The sequence below is a fragment of the Rhinolophus hipposideros genome (genome assembly GCF_964194185.1).
Source record: "Rhinolophus hipposideros genome assembly, chromosome: 11".
Lineage (NCBI taxonomy): Eukaryota > Metazoa > Chordata > Mammalia > Chiroptera > Rhinolophidae > Rhinolophus > Rhinolophus hipposideros.
The window spans coordinates 19,087,405-19,106,760 of NC_138057.1; the positions used below are offsets into that span (position 1 = coordinate 19,087,405).

General features: G+C 39.2%; 1 protein-coding gene across 5 annotated transcripts in view; it reads left to right on the top strand.

The window, feature by feature from the left end:
- MLLT3 (MLLT3 super elongation complex subunit) overlaps positions 1–18,402 on the top strand; it is a 261,994-nt gene extending 243,592 nt beyond the window's left edge. For 4 of the 5 annotated variants that reach the window (XM_081065561.1, XM_081065562.1, XM_081065563.1 and 1 more), the window contains 3 exons: positions 4,625–4,696; positions 6,144–6,215; positions 13,485–18,396. In XM_081065561.1, coding sequence (XP_080921687.1) covers positions 4,625–4,696; positions 6,144–6,215; positions 13,485–13,616 — 276 coding nt within the window. In that variant the 3' untranslated portion in view covers positions 13,617–18,396. Of the gene's footprint in view, positions 1–4,624; positions 4,697–6,143; positions 6,216–13,484 lie in introns of all 5 variants that reach the window. The other variant, XM_081065564.1, reaches the window with a different exon arrangement.
- The last annotated feature ends 954 nt before the right edge of the window (positions 18,403–19,356 follow it).

A 19,356-nucleotide genomic window follows, 5' to 3' on the forward strand; every position in this document is an offset into this window, starting at 1 on the left:
ATTATTCTGTGTCCTACAAACTCGTAGGTGTCCTACAATTTTAAATGGCCTTGCTCTTGAATTTTTGATCTTCGTTTTACTGGGAATGTGTGATTTTTCTAGCTGAACACTTTTACTTTTTAAATTTTGTATAAAGCATAAGCAAAGATCTCTTAAAATTTAAAATTCCTCATTTATAATATTATTGACATCTTAAAGCCTGCATTGATAAGTAAGATTAATACCACTGTTCTTTACCTCAGCAGTTACAGTTCAACTGCTGTCTCTTTGTATCCTACATATGAATGCAAGCCCAACCTTTTAATCTGTTACAGATTGGCTGTTCAAGGAGTTAGTGCGTTCTTATTCTTTCTCCTAACTTCCTGTAGTTCATTAATTTCCCCATCTCCAGTGCCAGCCAGGCCCGGGGCCCAGCCAGCTTTCACCTCTGGTACGGCTGCCCACCACCACAAATGAAGCCTTTCAGGGGAAAGCGAAGACCCGGGGCATTAGCCATTACCACCAACCAGTTGAGAAGAGCCATGGGCTGGCTAACAGGATAAACTGGGATACTTTTGTAAATTTGTGTTTCAGTATAAGCTGGCAAAAGAGTAGAATTTGGACCTTGAATTATTTTGATATCCAATTTAAACCTACTTAGCTTCCAGTCGATGGTGAATTAGAATTAGAGGGTGGCAGTGCCAGGAGGGAAGGGCATTGGGGGTGTGCTATCATGCCCCTCATGAAACTCCTTCAGCCTCTCTCCACTGTGCTTGCTAAATAAATGCAGCTCCAACAAGCCCCTATCTTGCCATTCAAACCAAATAGCTGCCCCTAACCCTTCCTGTATGGGCAGTCTTGAGCTGAGCCGGGCTTTGGGGAAAAGTCTGGATTCTTTGTCAGACTTTTTTTTTTTTTAACCTGTCTAGCCAAACAAGAACAAAATGAATAGAATCATTTATCTGGAGAGGGTAAAAATTACTTCATCCGATTAAATACCATACCACTGAGTCCTTGGCATATGTTTATTCAACAAATGTAGCTTCACACATGTGAATCATCAATCTGTCAGGAATACTCGCTTATATGTCACTTTCTCCATGCACCTATAAGCATAATAAGACAGTCCATATGCTTTCACTTTTAGCTAGTCGATGGTAGGAAATACTTGTACCCTAAGAGTGCTTCCTTCTTGGAGCTGTATCTTGGAACTGAGAGCCAGAAAAGTTTTTAAAACATTGTTTAGTATTGATTTCTTAACCCCTCAAGTCACCTGCATTGGGTCAAGCTTGATGCTATCCCTTGAAATCAGTGTTTTAGGATTTCTTAAAAACTCACTAGTTTTCCTTACTAGTCTTCTTTAGATCTTCGTGCCAATGAAATGAAATAGTAAAAAATTCTAAGAAATCTAAAAGTCGTGCAAATTTTACCTTAGAATGTGTCTTCTATTTGAGTGTGTGTGTGTGTGAGTGAGATTATCTGAAATTGCACATCAAATAAAACAGATGAAAACCTACTGGTATGGCCTAACTGTGAGATGGGAAGACTCTGAGTTTCCTTCTTTCATACCACTTGGCTGTTCTCTATCTGTAAGTTGATAATGGTGTCTCAAGTTTCTGTAAATTACCGGGCAAAGCTGAGTTTTCCTTACCTTTTCTCAAATCTTCTGATGACCAGGGAAGAGGGAAAGTGCTAATTGAGTCAAACATTTTCTAACTATTGAGAAAAAGTGAACAGAGAGAGCGCCACACGTCAACAAAGCAAGTAATTAACCTGAGTATTGTTAGGAGTTACTGGTGATCATTAACACGAAAGACCTATCAGTAGAGAACCCATCTGTTGAATAATTGAGTTGTCATTCCTCACAAAGGGATACAGAAAAATAATAATCTTGAAATTTTGATTCTCAAGCTGTATTCTCATCTTAAGGATAGAAGTACAACTAATCACAGTTCTATTTTCGGAGACTATCACATGTACAAATGGTACATCTTGGCAGTCTGGATGGCTGTTTCCCTCAGTACAACTTAATAAGGAATAATAATGAGTGCTGTGTCATTTTAACCAGAGATTTTTTTTTTTTTTTAACTCCAGACCTCCTTTATGTGAATTTCAAGCAAAATAAAAATTCCAGCTTTTTTTTTTTTTTTTTTTTGGCTAAAAGTATGGACAGGAGGGAGGAGAGAGGGGCCTTGAAGGAAGGAAGGAAGTGATCCATTGTACCCAAGTTAATATTCAGAATATCATAAATCACCTATCAGCCTGCAAGGCACGTTGAATGAAGTTAAAGAGTCTGTCCAGTTAAACTGGTTTGAAATAAGCCTGTGGAAAGCAAGGTGCTGTACTTTCATATTCTGGAGTCGTTTCCTCCAAGATAAGAAATGATCATAAATAAAACAATTGTCTTCAGCATGGCTCAACTCTCTCAGAATGAGGTTTTGACAAAGCTGTTTATTTTGGAGCAGGGAGAGATCAAAGGAGGAAGATTAACCGAGCCCTCTTTGGGCAGCCACTCAGTAACTTGAGGCGGATCACTGACACCCGGAGCTTTTGTTCCTGCCACTGCAGCCGCAGAAGAAAGAAACTAGGATTTCAATGTAGTTTGGCCTTCTGTGCTGGAGCACTTTCGGAATGTGGAGGGTGGGACTTCAGTTCCCCACAATGTTCTGTCTATTTTCTGCTTTGAAGAAAAGGTGGTCGAATTCTCTAACCCTAGTTAGCAAAGTTCCATTGCATCTATTGAGTTCCCAGTCACTTTGACCCCTGGGGTGCAGGGAGTTGGGGGGTGGTGGTGGCAGGGTCGTATATGGGAACAAAATTTAGTTTTCTAATGCACAGGGCAAGCAGGCAGGCGCTGTTTCTTTCTCTCGCCTGAAATCTCAGCAGATTGTCTCTGTTTTGCCCAGCCCTGTATCTGAGTTGGCGAGGAGTGCCATCTACTGACCTACTTACTCCTAGGTCTCTGAGCGCAGAGTTTTCCCTTGAGGTCTCATTTCCAACAACAATAGAGAAGGAAATTCTGAATGTAGTGAAGTGGTTGGTTTCCTTTACAGTGGAGCATGCTAAAAACAAAACAAAACAAACAAAAAAAAACTATTGCCTTGCTTCTGTTATGAGGCAATTTCCTTGTCCTGCCAAAAGTATTGTATTTTAAGTTAGCCTGGTCAGATTGGTCATCTGGTTATCTTAATGTTAAAAATGAAGAAATAAAAACAATTCTCAAGAAAGTCTCTGTTAGCAAGAAGCTTACTCCTTACCCATGCATTATTCTAAATTCAAAGGAGAATATATCCTTCTATAAGTATTGGGTTTTTTTCTGGACTGTCATAGTGCTATCTTCAAAGTAAAACGTTTAGGAGAATAAAATTGTACAGCTGAATGGGAGTCTGGACATTATCTTGTTCACCTTTCTCATTTCATCTCATTTTTGAGACCCCCCAAAATGTTAAATGATAGGGCAAGGGCCTGAACTTAGGTTTCTGAGCCCAGTCAGTGCTCTTTCCACAAATTAGAAGTGAACTCATTTAAAAAACCTTCTTTGTGTTATGGAATATGAGAGACATTTGAACAGAACTGTGTGTGGGGTGTGTGTGTGTGTGTGTGTGTGTGTGTGTGTGTGTGTGTGTGTGAGAGAGAGCAGAGAATAAAGATAGTAGCAATAAAAATATGGGACTTCTTAAATATGTACTTTATTTGGCACTTTCCTTTTTTAATATTAGTTTCAGATTATAACAACTCACTTGATAATGAGGTTACAGTGAAAAAGATAAGTTACATCACTTTTTATGTTTATATATTTGTAAATACTCAACAATAAATTCAGTGGTTCTCAGCCATTTTAAGCAAGGACCATTTAAAAATATTTCCCTCATAATCCTCAATTTTGAAGATTCTAATGAATCAATTGTATTTTTTAAATTATAATTTGGTTTTTATTTTTATTAATTAGAAGCCTAGCTCCCCAGGGAAGCTTCTGAACAGTGTGCAAAACTACTGTTTATAACTTAAGCTGTAGTCGGTTCAGCTAAAAAGAAAGACACCTGGAATTTTATCATGGATAAACATATCATTTCTTGAAACACAGAAGATAGTCCTGGCTCTTTATTTTTTGAGTTGGAGGGTCCCAGTTGGGAACAACCATTGTCACTGATGGCCGTCTTTATTTCCAAAGCTACATCGAACTCGTGGATATGAGCAATTTTTAAAATCTGAAAGTCAGGTACTACAAAGGGCATTTGAGTATTTGTTTTATCATCTCTAGTGCACTGAGCACTGGTAGTCATGCTGAAACAGCAGAATGAATGAGAAAAAATTCTTGCCAGAGGGAACTATAATCCGGTGTAACTCAGCTGCTGTACATATGTGTTAGAGTGTTGTCACAAAGGAGAAGCAGCCTTGAAAGCTTAAATCAGTTTCCTTATTGTCAACTTTTAAGTTCTATTGCTCTGACTCAGCATTTTTGATATATAATTCATTTCCCAAGAAAAGGTAAGATCAGAAGAGAAGAAAGACAGGGTATAGAGGAGAAATGCTGTTTGGAAAGTGATGTTGTATGACATTTCATCCATAAGTGCCTTTGTTTAGGTGGCTGGTTAGCTAAGAAGTGCTTGAAATCAAATTTAACAGTGTTCTCTTTGATCCCTAGATTCTTGAAGTGAAAAGTCCAATAAAGCAAAGCAAATCAGATAAGCAAATAAAGAACGGTGAATGTGACAAGGTGGGTTTCCAGCCCATTACTTGAGTGCGGCTGCACTGGCATGTCCTCTGTTCCTTTGTGTTTCCCTTGGTCATCCTTACTGGTTCCCCTTTTTTTTTCTTCCTGCGCCATGCCTGAGAGTAGTTTATTTTATTAGTCTTGTTTATACCTCCAGTATTAAGCTTGGCCTTAGGCTACCACTTGCCCTGATGCCTGAATTGCCCATGGATTTCAGGCACATTGCATTGGTAGGTAAGAATTGTAGCAGACTTAGCAAATGAAGGAATCCGCGATGTAAGCAAACAGGACATCTGACCCTAGTATGGTGTGCATTCCCCAAGCGTGCTTTGTGCATCTGACACGTGACTGCAGGACCTATTGGGGGTTAGTGTCCCGGTGGGAGCAGGGTCCTATCATATTCTGCTGGGTCGGGGCAGGTCTGGCTAATGCTTCACAAACCTTTCCTTTGCCTTCATGGCGAATGACACCAGTCCAGGAACACGCATTCATCTATGCTTCTGAAGAGTCACCGGTGAGCAATTGGAAGGCGAGCTCACATCTGCCCTTTCAGAGGAGCTCTTGACAAACCACATGCTAATTTGGCTAGCGATCTCTATTTTTCATAAGACATTCTTCTCTGCTTTTGTTTGCTGTTCACTAGCATTGTTAGACATGTTAGATGTGACCATGAAGGCCTTTTTGTTGTTGTTGTTTAAAGAATTTGCCCTGACGTAATTGGTAACGTGCATTGATACTTCCATGTTTAAACTTAGACTTTTATCTCTTCGTTAAAAGCTCCTAAGATAGAATAATTAAAAAAAAAAAAGAAAGAAAGAAAGTAGACTTTGATAACATGGTTAAACTCACAATTTACCACTGAGTTCCCTTTCTCTCTGTGAGGCATTATTGGGAGAGGGTGAGTCTGCTCACTTGATTCTTGTTGAGAGCAAATAAGTGCAAGAATTGCCCCCTTTTTAAAAGCTGGCTTGATAAAGGTAACAGTTGTCTGAAAGAGACTTGGTCTGCACAGGCCTTGGGCACCGAGTCCACACAGCTGGGAAGGGTGGGGGGGAATTGGTGTAGAATGGTGAATCTCCAACTGCTGCTTGTACCATATTTTCCCGAAAATAAGACCTAGCCAGACCATCAGGTCTAATGAGTCTTTTGGAGCAAAAATTAACACAACACCCAGCCTTATTTTAATATAAGACCCAGTCTTATATAATGTAATGTAATGTAATGTAGTATAGAATAGTATAGTATAATTTAATAATAATAATAATAATAATAATAATAATAATCTAATACCGGGTCTTATACTAATTTTTGCCCCAAAAGATGCATTAGAGTTGATGGGCTGGCTAGGTCTTATTTTCAGGGAAACACGGTGTGTTCATATTTATGTATTCTCTTCCTTTGGAACTGCTTTCTAACATGCTTGTTCTTGGGGTGCACTCTTCTCTTTCAGGCATACCTAGATGAACTGGTAGAGCTTCACAGAAGGCTAATGACACTGAGGGAAAGACACATTCTGCAGCAGGTGAGAAATGCTTTTGAGCACAACCCTTTCCAGAAGCCTCGAGGTCTCTCTTGTCTTGGGCTGGTGTGATAGCACCCGGAGAACTGTGAGAACTGGGCTAATGCCACCTGAAGAAGCACAGTTGACCCTTGAACAACACAAGTTTGAATTGCACTGGTTCACTTATATGTGGATTTTTTTTTTCAGTGTGTGTGCAGTCGACTCAGTATCAACCAATCGTGGATCAAAAACAGTATTTTCTCCCCGTGGTTGGGAATCCGCAGATGCAAAGGGCTGACTATGCGTTGCTCTATGTCATTTTATACGAGGGACTTGTGTATCTGTGGAGTTTGGTATCCACAGGGGGTCCTGGAACTGAATGCCTGTGGATACCAAGGGACTATCTTCTGGGGGCAGTCAAAAGTTATATGTGGATATTCTGTGCCAGGGGGTCGGCACCCCTAATTCCTGTGTTCAAGGGCCACCTCTTTTGAGGGAGGGCGCTCACTTCTGAGGCTGCTCGGAAATCTGCTTTGGAGCTTGGCGGTGGTTATCTCCCCTCCCTGACTCTGCGGGCAGTGAAGACTGGGCACTCGTAGAAGTGATGGTGCTGGAATGCACTGATTCTTCAGCAGGCAGATGCTGTGATGTGGGCTGAGGGGAGGGGATAGTAGGAATGCAGAAACCTTCGGGACCAGGCTTCTGGTTTCATGGGAAAACAGTGATAAGAATTGCAGTCAAGTGTTGTAAACATTTGTGATTCAATTTAGTAACCTTTTGCCAGTGCTGTTCTAAGGAAAATAAATATTTCCCTCATTTCTCTTATCTTGTACAACATACATTCTGTTATTATGAACTCAACTGTGGAATACTTGTAGAGTGGGAAAACTTCTATTAGTACAATTTGATGTTTTGAGAAGATAAGAAGGGTGGTTTTCAGTTTTCTTACAGTTGCATGCGTCCATTGCTGTAACAGTGGCTATTTGATAAAATACTTTAACACCCAAAGAGAAAGTTGTGTTCTAAATTCCACGGTGGGTTTGTAGATTATTTCAGTGTTTAAAATTTTTTTTTTTACTACTTTCAAGTGACTTGAATTTAGTACTTAATATACCCCAGCTGTGTGTGTTATTTTTTAAATGTTTAATGGCTGATGGTAACATTTATATTCTGTGTACATTTTTGCTTAAATCTATAAATACACACTCCCAGACTTGCCATGTTTCCTGATTGGTCTGATAAGCTTTTTAACCCTTCTAGAATTTCAAATTTGAACAAAAGTCTACAGATATATGGTTCTTAATTGGGGATAAGTTGCATTTCTCACACTTCCATTGAAGTGAGTATGGGTAGGGAAGCAGGATTTGAGTGGCTTCCCCTAAGACTTTGGTAGTGTTTTTCTTCAGCTTTCTTCTGTAGAACTAAAAATTGTTCAGCCTGTCATTTACCAATTATTTGGGGCTAATTGACTGAATGGTGATGGTAACGCTATTAGCTGATTTTCCCATCTCTTCCCAAATGCCAACTCTGAACCACTACGGAGCGGTCATCTGATAAAGCTATTCATGCACAAACTGGACCCAAATAGTGAGTGTGGCAAGAGAGTGAGACAGATGTTTGTACAGGGTTGGGACACCTTCATAAAGGAAGCCCCGCCGATGAGTGGAAGATTCTAGGCTGTTGGGTACAGTCTTACCTTGGGGTGTCATTGGCATTCCCAATTTCACATTGTCCTTTATTTTGACCTTTGAAAGAATACTAAGGGAAGATGGCTTACTGGAGAATTCCTTGCACTGGATCATTTTAGTGTTCTAGAGGGAGAGAGCGATCTCCATGAATTTTTAACCTGGCATAAAGGCACTCAAGGGCACACAGTGTCTCACCCTAATTGCATTCCCAGGCCGCCTGAGAGCTCCTTGTCGTTGGCCTTTTGCCTTGTAATGCAGCTGAGGCTTGTGATTATGATACCATGATGCATGTCCTGTCACGGTTTACTGCTTAATTAATTCCTATTGTAAAACCTAGCACTATGGAGGACTAATGTTACTTTCTACCTTGAGAGCTCCTCACCTTGTGGAATGCATTCCAAAGTCTACGTCCACTCCGCCACACAGACCCGAAACCTGAGACAGAATTTCTGGTGAGCCCACGATCACACCCTAGTAGGTCTTTTCCTATTAAATGCATCCAGTCTGCTCTGACACTTTCATGTGGCTCAAAAAAAAACTGGTTAATATCTTTGTCTTACTTTGGGGCCATGCAGTACTGGTCTCCAACCTCTAGTTTAATGAACACAAAGCATTGCATCAAGAAAGCCTGTGTTCTTAAGCCACTTTTCCGTGAGGTAAAAATACAGTATGGTGGAAGCAGTCAAACCCAGAGATAGCAGTTACAGAACTGACTGATAATTTGATCTTTGAACCATGTGTTCCACGGTATTTGGAAAGGGAGAGTGAGCCCTTCTAAACTCCTCAGCCATAAGCACTATTGCATCCTGCATAGGAGGGAAAAGGCTCTGAGGAAAACCTTAGACAATTTAGCAACTTAGATAACAGCTATTATCCTTTTAGAATTATCTTCAGGGAGATGGGTAACGAGTAAGATATTGGAGTATTCCTTCTAGCAATATGGAGATCCTTTCCTGAGAAATCTGCTCAAAATATCCTGGGAAACTGTCTGTCATGTTTTAGAATCTCCTGTAGATTGGAGGCTGATGGCCTGTCTTTTAACCCAAGGTAGGTCACACGTTGTCACATGGCAGAGCCCCCTAGTCCATAGCTGTGGCATTCCACAGGAAGACCTAACTTATCCCAGACCTGACTCCGCTATAGGCAGCTGCAGTTAAAGCAAAACTTGTCCATTACTTCCCACTCAGTCAGAGGCTACTTTGGGTAAAAAGAACCATGGTTTTGGAAAAATATAAGCAGACCAAAAATAGTGCGTCTACCTTCTTATCATTAAAAACCAGGAATGGGGGGAGGAGTCACAGATTTAACAAGTGGATCTTCCCTGCTTAAAAAACAAAAACAAAAAAACAACGGTCTTTGTGATACCCCCTGAAAGGCTGACATGGCAGGAAACAATCCATCACCAATGTTTTCACAACAACTATCATCTGAAGAATGAGTTAAGCAGTTACATACTCTTCTTTTTCCACTCCCCTTATGTAACCTGTGCCCTTGCCTGCTTTTCTTATCTCAGTCACTCTATCTTTTATTATTATTACTATTATTATTATTACTATTATTGTGGAGAGGCATTCATTATTGCAGTGTGAGGCTGGGTGCTGACACCGATAGTGCTTCGGCAGAGCAGGGGACTCCTGTGGAAGGTTAGGGTGACACCTTCAGGAGCTAGTGGGGCTTTTTAATGGGCCTGGGTCATTGGAATGTAAAGCATGTTAATGCTGGGTTTCTGATGTTCTAACTATCAGAATTTCTGGAAAGGAACCCCCACTTATTTTTCTTTATGAAGTCTTAATTGAGGACTTGGGTACATGCTCTAATAATTCGAATCATTAATGCCGTTCCCTTTGGCAAATTGTCCCGAACGCCCCAACTGCTGCCATGCCTACTGCTTTAAGGCTATCTCTGCAGCTGCCTTGCTGTATTCTTATGGGCTCCCATAAAAATGTGGGGCTCATTTAGTTCGATTGATCAGTTCCCCTTTATATCTTTGTGTTTGTGGCTGCAGGCGGGGTGGGATGTGCTGGTTGTAGACGAAGTAGGGCTGTGATTGAAGCCCTGGAAACCTCCGAGATGCTACAATGCATGTGAGATGACGGAGCTGGACTTCCTAGTGGGCAAATGTGTGTATTTGCTTTCAACTCAAGTGGCTTTTTCTAGAAAGTATTTATATTGCTCGGTTTTCTATTTACTGTTAAGTAATTAGTGAGCAGCTCTATAGAGGCACAGAAAGCGATTTTCTTAAACCGGTGAATTGCCTTTCATTTTCAAGGGAGAATGTAGGCCTGTACTTTTAGTACCCTCATATTGCAGTTTCAGTTTGTCATTTCAACTCGTTTTCTTCACCTACTGTTCTCCCTACTTTCTTCCCTCCCCCCTGCACACTTCTCTTATAATCATTAAAAACCAAAAAATTTAAGTAGATCTTTTCTGAGTTTTAGCTTCTGGCATTTTTCCCTGCTTCATTTGTTTAAGTGCTAACAAAATGGCTAACAGTCAACGAAGGGAGGAAGAAAAAGCATTGGGTCTGGTAATTCATGTTGCTGTGTAGTTACCTCCCAGATAATTAAGGATAAGTTTATATTTCCGTGGTAATCATAATCATGTTGCCCTGATCTGTGTAGCAATTTATAGTTTATAAAGAAGCTTCATTTACCATAGTTTACTTGATTCTCTGCACAATCCTGTATGATGGTATAATAGGGGGCATTGTCCCCATTTCACAAATGAGTAAACTGAGGCTCAGAATGTGATATGTCAAACTCAGGACTCTCTAATGCTTTGTCACTTATCTACCAGCCAGCTAGCTGGGGAGAGGAGTCACACTCTGGAATAGTCATTTGCCTCCACTGTATAAATTGAAAGGCTATTTGTTTCTATCATGAAAGAGTTCTCTGAAGAGGGTATTTTGTCCATCCTGAAGTTTACACATTTTCACTGTGTTTATAGTATTTGTAAACAATGGAATTTACTCTTGAAAGTATTCTTAAATCAATTGATGTTAAATATACGATATAGTAAGTATTTGATTGCTTTGAAAGGTTTATGTGTGTGGACATAGCTGGGTGTGTGTCTCTGTATGTAGGTGTGTGTGTGTGTGAGAGACGTATCCAAAGGTCTATAACTATTAACTAATAAAACAAACGAGGGTCCATTTTGGATCGTTTAGTGTTAATAAGATCTTGCTTGATAAATTCTTACATGAATCTAGTAGTCTAACCATAATTGGGAACACCCCTTCTAATAATCTCTTAGTGCATGTACCAGAACCCTAGGGTCAGTGATTTAAGCAAGTAAGGCTCCCTCTCCACCACCACCTCCATCTAATAACAGGCCTGGAGGTAAGTAATTTAGGGTCAGTGTGGTGACTTAAAAGGTGCCACTAAGGACATAGATGCCTTCCCTTCTTTCCCTTCTGCCATCTTTCCCATCTGCACTCATCCTCCTGAGGGGAAGATAGCTGCTGTACCTCCGGGATCACATCGTTATTCCAGACAGGCAGAGGGCAGAGGGCAAAAGGCATATGCCCATTGTCCATAACCTTTGTGAAAATTATCCTGAAAGCCCAGTGACTTCTGACAAATAAATTACAAATAAACTGTAAACAGCAGTATCTGCCAAGTGCTGCAAGTGGGTCTGGGAGGCAAGCGTTTTAGCTGGGCATGTTGCCACTCCTAGAAAATCAAGCTTCTGTTTGTAAAGAAGGAGAGGGAAATGGATATTTGGTAGGCAATTGTCTATGTCGGTCATAGTTTTGCAAGGGGAGCAACTTGTTTTATTATTAAAACCATAGTTATATCTGTAAGAAATCGTTTCAGAGGTTGAATACGCAAGAATGGCTCAATCTGGAGTTGTGCAGCTAATTGGATGAGCTGCAATGTGTCTTTTGTGCTTCTATGTAAGTCAAATATGTCAGGAATGGGGGCACATTTTCTATTGAAAACCACGGACCCATAGGGAATAGTTCACAAATTACTATTTTTTAAAGAAAACGAATTTTAAGAGGTGGCCAAAAGTTTCTGCTGTTTTCAACCTGAAATTAGGTTATCTAAAATGTCACTGAATGAATAATAGGCTAAATAATTACAATCTTTTTTTAAAGATAATTGAATCTCAGAGAATCACAAGTGATAGAAAGGGAGTAATAGAGACAACTAAAAATAAATGAAAACGTAGCCAGTTATTTTTTCTGCGTAATTGTTTTTTCATTCTCATGCTGATTTTTCTCTCTCCCCACAAAGCTTTCTAAAATTAACCCCTTCTATCCCATTTTACCCACAACCTATATCCTTAAATCACACACCACCCAGGCACAGCACCCATTTCTGATAAAGTTAGTACCGTTTCCTCAAAAATCAGACCTAGCCAGACAATCAGCTTTAATGTGTCTCTTGATGCAAAAATTAATATAAGACCCAGTATTATATTACATTATGTTTATTTTCTGTTATATTAATTATATTATAACCAGTATTATGGTAAAATAAGACCGGGTCTTATATTAATTTTTGCTTCAAAAGACACATTACTGCTGATGGTCTGGCTAGTTCTTATTTTGGGGGAAACTCGGTAGTAGTAAAATAGGAATGGAAAGACATGTAACCTGATAAAAGATTCTCTCAAACCAATAACCAGCATCATTCTTATAGTTGAAACTGATGAAGTGTCCTCCTAAAAGCCAGGACAAGACAAAGATACCCCTGTCACCACTTTGGTTTGTCATATTTCTGAAAGTTGGAGCCCATACAGTAAGAAATGAGATGTAATTATTCCAAATGGGGAGCCAAAGGCACCGTTTCTTTTTCTGGATAAAACTTATCACCCCCAAATACCCAAAGGAATCAACTAAACATGACTGTAAGTGATAAATATAGGGTTTTATTCATTTTTGTTGAGATATAACAAAATGTACAGCCTCATGAATTTTGACAAAGTGAATGCATCTTTTTCTAACCAGCACCCAAATCCAGCAACAAAACAGTTCCAGCACCCCCAGAAAGTTTCCTTAAGTGCCCTTGTAGTCACTACCATGACCTTCAGGGGTGGAATTATAGGTGGCTTCCTTTTGTGTGTGTGTGGGGGGGGCTTTTGTACATTCTAAAATTTCAACAATAATGTAATAAGGAAGAAAAATGTTCATCATTATCTATGCATATGTGTGTGTGTGTTATGTGTATACTTTTTCATAAGGAGTTTTTTCGACTGGAATTTCTTTACATCTACTAAGTAGAGTCACTGCCCATTGAGTCAGTAACTGATTTTTAAAGGGGCCTAGAAATGATATCTCCCTAACCTCCCACTCCCACTCCTACCATAAAATAGTCTGGCGATGACTTAAAAGCAAGAATCAGTTTAAAGGATATGAATGATGAGGACACATCATCTGCTCTCATTCAGAATTTCAACGGGTTAATATTCCTTTGGCTTAAAACTTGGCCAAGAGACACTTTGGTGCCATGAATAACATAGGCCCGTCTTGCTATAAATGAGAACATTAATCACTCGGTTCCATATTTAACTCCCTCCACGTCTCTCTCTCTCTCTGTCTTTTTGCCTTTTGATGTCTATTGTTATCGCCCAAACTTTCTCTTCTTTATTCCTCTAGATCGTGAACCTTATAGAAGAAACTGGACACTTTCATATCACAAACACAACATTTGATTTTGACCTTTGCTCGCTGGATAAAACTACAGTACGTAAACTACAGAGTTACCTGGAAACATCTGGAACTTCCTGAGGATACAACAACTGGATGCATCAAAAACTATTGTTTTGTTTTGTTTTGTTTTTTTTGTGGGGGGGATGTGATTTTTTTGTTTGTTTGTTTATATGAAAACACTCAGAATGATGCAACCAAAAGGGAAAAAAATAAAAATCAAACAACCTTCAGCTTTATTTTTCTTTAAAGCCAGTCATCATCTCTTGACAAAGGAGAGGTTAAGCAAACCAGCCTCAGCGGACCACTCTTCTCTCCAAGGAAATCCCCAGGAAGAGTTAGCCTGGATAGCCTTGAAAACAAACAAATCAAACACAACACAAGAAAACTTAAAGAATGTGTATGGTATCATGTGTCTCTCTCTGTGGTGGTTCATTCCACAGGACGAATGCATATTCAACACACTGCCTTATTACATAACTGATCTATTTATTAACGCATACAGATATCCTAAAGTCGTTGAGGGAATGACACCACAAGACGCTATAAGTGCTCGGTCCCGTGGATGCTCTTTCGATGCAGCGCCCTTGCCACCCCAAGCCCAGTGACCTTACTCGTATGCCGTGCCACTCTTCACCGACTTTTTCCAACTCCTTTAACTCGTTGCAATCTGTATTTTCCACCTTTTGTTTTTCCAGTTCCAGGATACAAGCGATCAACTGGGGGGACCAAATAACCACCCTGATTTTCTTTGTGGTCTTTTTCCTGAACATTGGGGCCCTGTCCTCGGCTGTATCCATGTAACGATCTTGGACCATGGTAGAAAAAGCACCAAATAGGATCATGAGTTGCTGTCTAGCCTTAGTCAATAAACCTGTAGGACTTTTGAACAAAAGTGTACCTGGAAATGTCCTGCATCCTGCATTGTTGAGCTGTCATCAACATTCTTGTGTTGGTTTCACTGTCATAATATTAGATAAATATGGAGTAAAGGCATTCCACAGGATCCTCATTTAAAAAAAAAATACTGGTTCTGTTTTCTAAAGAAATGTTGTAGAAATTCTTAATTTGAATCTATTTATTAGTAAGAGTTTCAGCTTTCTTCAGCTGCCAGTGTGTTATCCATCTTTACCATGAAACCTGGAATAAGAGATTTTTCGTTTCTTCACATATAATCCTCTTAGACTCTTTTATATCTGGAAAATTAAAATCTTTCTTTGGGGGAAATTCTTGGTTATTCTGCCATAACAGATTATGTATTAACTTGTAGATTCAGTGGTTTGATACCTGTTTAGTCCCTTGCTTATGTTTCCAGAAGGATTTCTTGTATTGGTGAAAATAAAGATGGTTGGGGAGGGGGGATATTTTTTGTTCTTGATGTACCCTGTTTTGAAACTAGAAATCTGTCCTGTGGCATGCAAAAGAAAGCAAATTATTTTTAAAGAAAAAACCAAAACGAAAACCAACGTCCTTTTGGTGTCATTATTCCATCATCCTCTCCATATATGGAGAAATGCAAAGTGAGAACAGCTCCTCTCTCAAGTTTTTGCTAGGAACTCAACCGAAAAGAAAAGAAATGAAGAAATACTTCTGGATCCAAAGGTTCGTTCACTGGATCAGCCTTAAAGAAAGTCTCTATGTGTGCTAATAGACCAGGTATCTCCCGTGTTCATTCCCATGCCAGATGCTGTCTTTTCATACAGAGGTTCACTTGTGTCTGTACAGAAAATGGTCCGTCTAGACCCATTCTTTGGGGCAGTAATGTAAATGCAGATTGATAATGGAGTCATTTCTGCATTTTTAAAAGGGGATTTTTTTTACATTGTTTCTTTTCTATCCAAAGACACTATTTTTTCCTTTAAAAAATGATAATACAGCCATGCTCCTTGTAAATTCCTTCTCTGAAGCATCCTCCCCGAGGACAAGTGTACTTTTTTAATAACGTTATGATTCTTGCTGATTGGCAGGAACCATCCTTGAAGAATTTGTTACCTAGTCCACTTCTCAATGTTAAATTACAGAGAAACTTTCTAAGTCGTTTTGGATGTTAGGTGACTATGAATTGTGTGCTTTTAGTTGTATTTTGTTTTGTTTTGAACTTTATAAGTAAAAGGGGAGGACAGTGCTTATATGGAATTGTTTGCAAAATTTAAAACTTTAAAAAATTTCTAACTGCTAATCCACATATTCTAATTAAACCAGAAATGTATGTGGTTTAACTAAAATATCTGTGTAGTTTAACTAGGAATGTATATAATGTAGTTTTGGCCATTTTTATTTTTGTAACTAAATTGTGTGGCAAGAAATATTATTTGGCAATGTAAAGATTTTTGTTCCTTAGGTTACTAACCAAGAAACTAGGTAACATTAGAAATGATCAAACAAAAAGATTAATAAGTAGGGATGTTATTACAGTGATAAAATTTAGAACTAAAATTTAGGTAATAAAGCATATATCTTCAGAATATCGTCAAAATGTAACTTTGTAATTGATAACAAAATTTGGGAAAACTTACCCATTTACTACTTCTGGAAACAACACAATGAGTTTTCCACAGGATTCCAAGAGTAAGAGTCACATTGTTGATTTTTTAAAAGTTACACTCTTACTCTTATCTAATTTTTAAATGCAGAAATAATAAATCCCCTTCCAATTAATTTCAAATAGTTATACTTCTCTTAAAGTGACTCAGTTCTGCCATGTTTATATACACTCACCTTTGAAACCTGTTAAAAAATATTTTTGGCACATGTATCCTAACAGTGGTTTTGGTTTTTTAAGCACAAAAGGAAAATGACAGAGTTTAATTTCTTTGGTGTCTGTGAGTGTGTGTGTGTGTGTGTGTGTGTGTGTGTGTGTATTTCAAATGAAATTAATTGAGTGAGTGTGAATATTGTTTGCGCCAGCCAGAGTATGATAAGCTTCCTTTAAATTTTTCCGCATTAATTTGAGGGGGAACAATGTCTGCACAGAACGCCCCCCACACCCTCACTGATTTTGCCTCTGATTTTGCAGCAGGATATGTATGAGAGGCGATGCTTCTCTCTTAGTATATTGCATTCATGTCAGCAACACAAATGTTTGCAGTTACTTTGTTTCTGCACCATAATTTATCTCTCTCTCTCTCTCTGTAGACAAATAGATGTGTCCATACACCGGGAGTGCCAAAAAAATGTATACAAGTTGTCAACGTTGCTAAAGCAGTAGTTCACCGTAATCAGAAGTGTGGACGCTGATGGTAACCACTCTGAGCACCTCTTGTAACTGCAGAAGTCAAACGTGACTTGTTATGTTTGTTATCAGTATACAACAAACACATATAACAAAAAACTCATCTTTTGTTATCGGTATATATTGAGCATTACAATTTTAATTCGGTTCTTCTTAAAATGTGTATACATTTTTTTGGCACCTTCTATATATATACTTGCATATTGTGTCAAAATAGGGAGGAACATAAAAACTTAAGATTAGGAGACAAAAATTCTCGAAGGAAAAAAATCATCAGTGACCTAAACATATTTAAACTGCTAAGCAAATCTCTCTAATCCTAATTATTACCCACCTTTTCATGGAAAGAGCCAATAGCTTTGGTTTTCTTCCACCAAAAATGTTTCTTCTGACTCCTTTTGCAGACCCAGCTAATCTTTTTAAAAGACAGTTCAGGCCTATGTAACATCCCACATACCGTTGCAAGCCCCACACGTGTTAACGAGTTAACATGCTTGTTTAAAAGGGACTTTCGTCTTAAATGTTTTAACTCTGCTTAGGTAATGGAATTGAATATTCAGTGTTGGAATTGGTCAGTGTTTGTGTTTGATGGCTTATGTTCATTTCTTACTGTGGATGTGATCAGCTCTGGAGTAGTTTGCCGTATGCTCATCTTTACTTTTAGCGTTTTGTCTGCTAATGCTGTGTACCACACACACGCACACATGCATATTATAATCTTGCTTTGGACTGTTGCTCTAAAACCATAACTATGATGTAGTCTACTGCAGCTGCAATGAATGTCGAGGAGTCGATTCCCATGGTTTAGTTCAGTCTTGGGATGGAAATCTTACAGCTTTGGATCTCTTGTTTTATGTGATGCTTTTTATCATGTAGGCACTGCCATCACTGCATATTTCTTGTAAAGATGTATTGAAGAAGTCAATTTAAAAGGAAGACAAAGCCACTGCTGTCTGTAAACTGTAAATATGTATTTTGGCACTTACACTCCAGTATTCTGAAAATAGAGTTATGATGGAAATGCTGACAGATCCTTAACGGTGGCCAGAGTTACCATGCAGTGCAAAAATAAATTAAGTAAAAATGTATTCTTGAGATTAAGGTGCAAGGCCAATACGTTTTATATATCTGTCAGTATCTTTTTTAATGGAGTGTGTATGTGTAGTTATGTTGAAAGATACACTGTGTATGTGTGTGTAGATGCTATTATGTGAACTACAAGGCATTCGTAAGATGTATTCCCCATCTCTTAAAACCCATGTTGAAATGTAAGTACAGATTGACGAAAATGGGTATTTTCCTTGAATTTATATCTAATCTATTGTGGCTCCCTTTTCTTTACAATGTATATAGTCTTACTGATTTGTTAAGAGTCCTTCTGCCAAAGTTTGGTTTTGCTTTGCATACAGAAAAAAACGAGCCACTCGCCTTTCTCAAGAAGTGCTGCTGGTCCTAAAGAAGAATGAGTGAGCAGACCAGCTGAGAACGAGGTCCATGCCCCATTCATCTTTGAGTCCCCAGTGTCTGAGCACCATTTTCCGTGTCCTAAAAGCAGTACACTTTTTAAGCTCTGAAGAGATTGGGCAAGAAATGGTGGTACGCATTCTTGGAATAAACTGGGTTACTTGTGTGTGTTATTTTTTCTTTTTCCCCCTATTTCTCTGGAAGGTTTTGTTCATAAACTAAATACCATGCTATTACTAGACAGAGTCTGTCTGACAAAGGCCCTGCATTTACTTTAGCAGCAAGAAGTGCTACCTTGATTAGACAGCAGAAAAACTACTTCAACAAAGAGAATACTTTCAGTTTGGCAAAAAAACAAGGAATTGGATGTAATGTTTTTCTTAATAGTAAAGAGACTTGCATTAAATTTAAGAAACACCTTATCTGCAGGCTGACAAGCCATTGGGGAGATGATAGTGGACGGCCTTCCTTTTATCTTATCAACTAACCCCTGATTTTAGGTGTGGAAGCAGCAGTCCCAGATGGGCTTGGCTGACAGTTAAGCTTGAACGGACTAATCTCTTCCCTTGTTTTAGCATGGATATTCATTTGTTTATTTTACAATAACGGCCTTGCATTTTCTCCAGCTTGGAGAAAGTCAGGATGAGCTTCTTGGGCTCCCTGAAGACAACTCAGGATGTGGCTTCCAAGTGCTCTCACCCAGGAACTGCACTGAGCCAGTTTCTCCCAATACATTTGTTCCCCCATCTCTCAGAAGTGTGCTCCCACTTGGGTAGGCCAGGGGTCCTGGAGAGAGATGGCAGCTTACCCGAGGCCTGACACCCAGACCTCCCTGCTTGGCAACTCAGGGACATAGTGTCCCAAAACGAATGGTCTTGTTTGTTCTGATTAGTGGAGCAACTAAGGGTATTTTATGGGTTCCCTGCCTGCAATACCACCCAAATAGGAAACCCTGAGCACATGTCAGTGCTCTGCTTTCTCTGCCAGGTAATAGTATCTATACCTTCCTGTGTATGTGGTCACCTTCTTTAGAGGCAGTTCCAGTCTTTTCCAGAGGCTGTTAACTTCCCCTGGGCTGTCAGCTTAGCCTCTTGGTCTTAACTTCTCCTTCATTAAAGAAGGGTA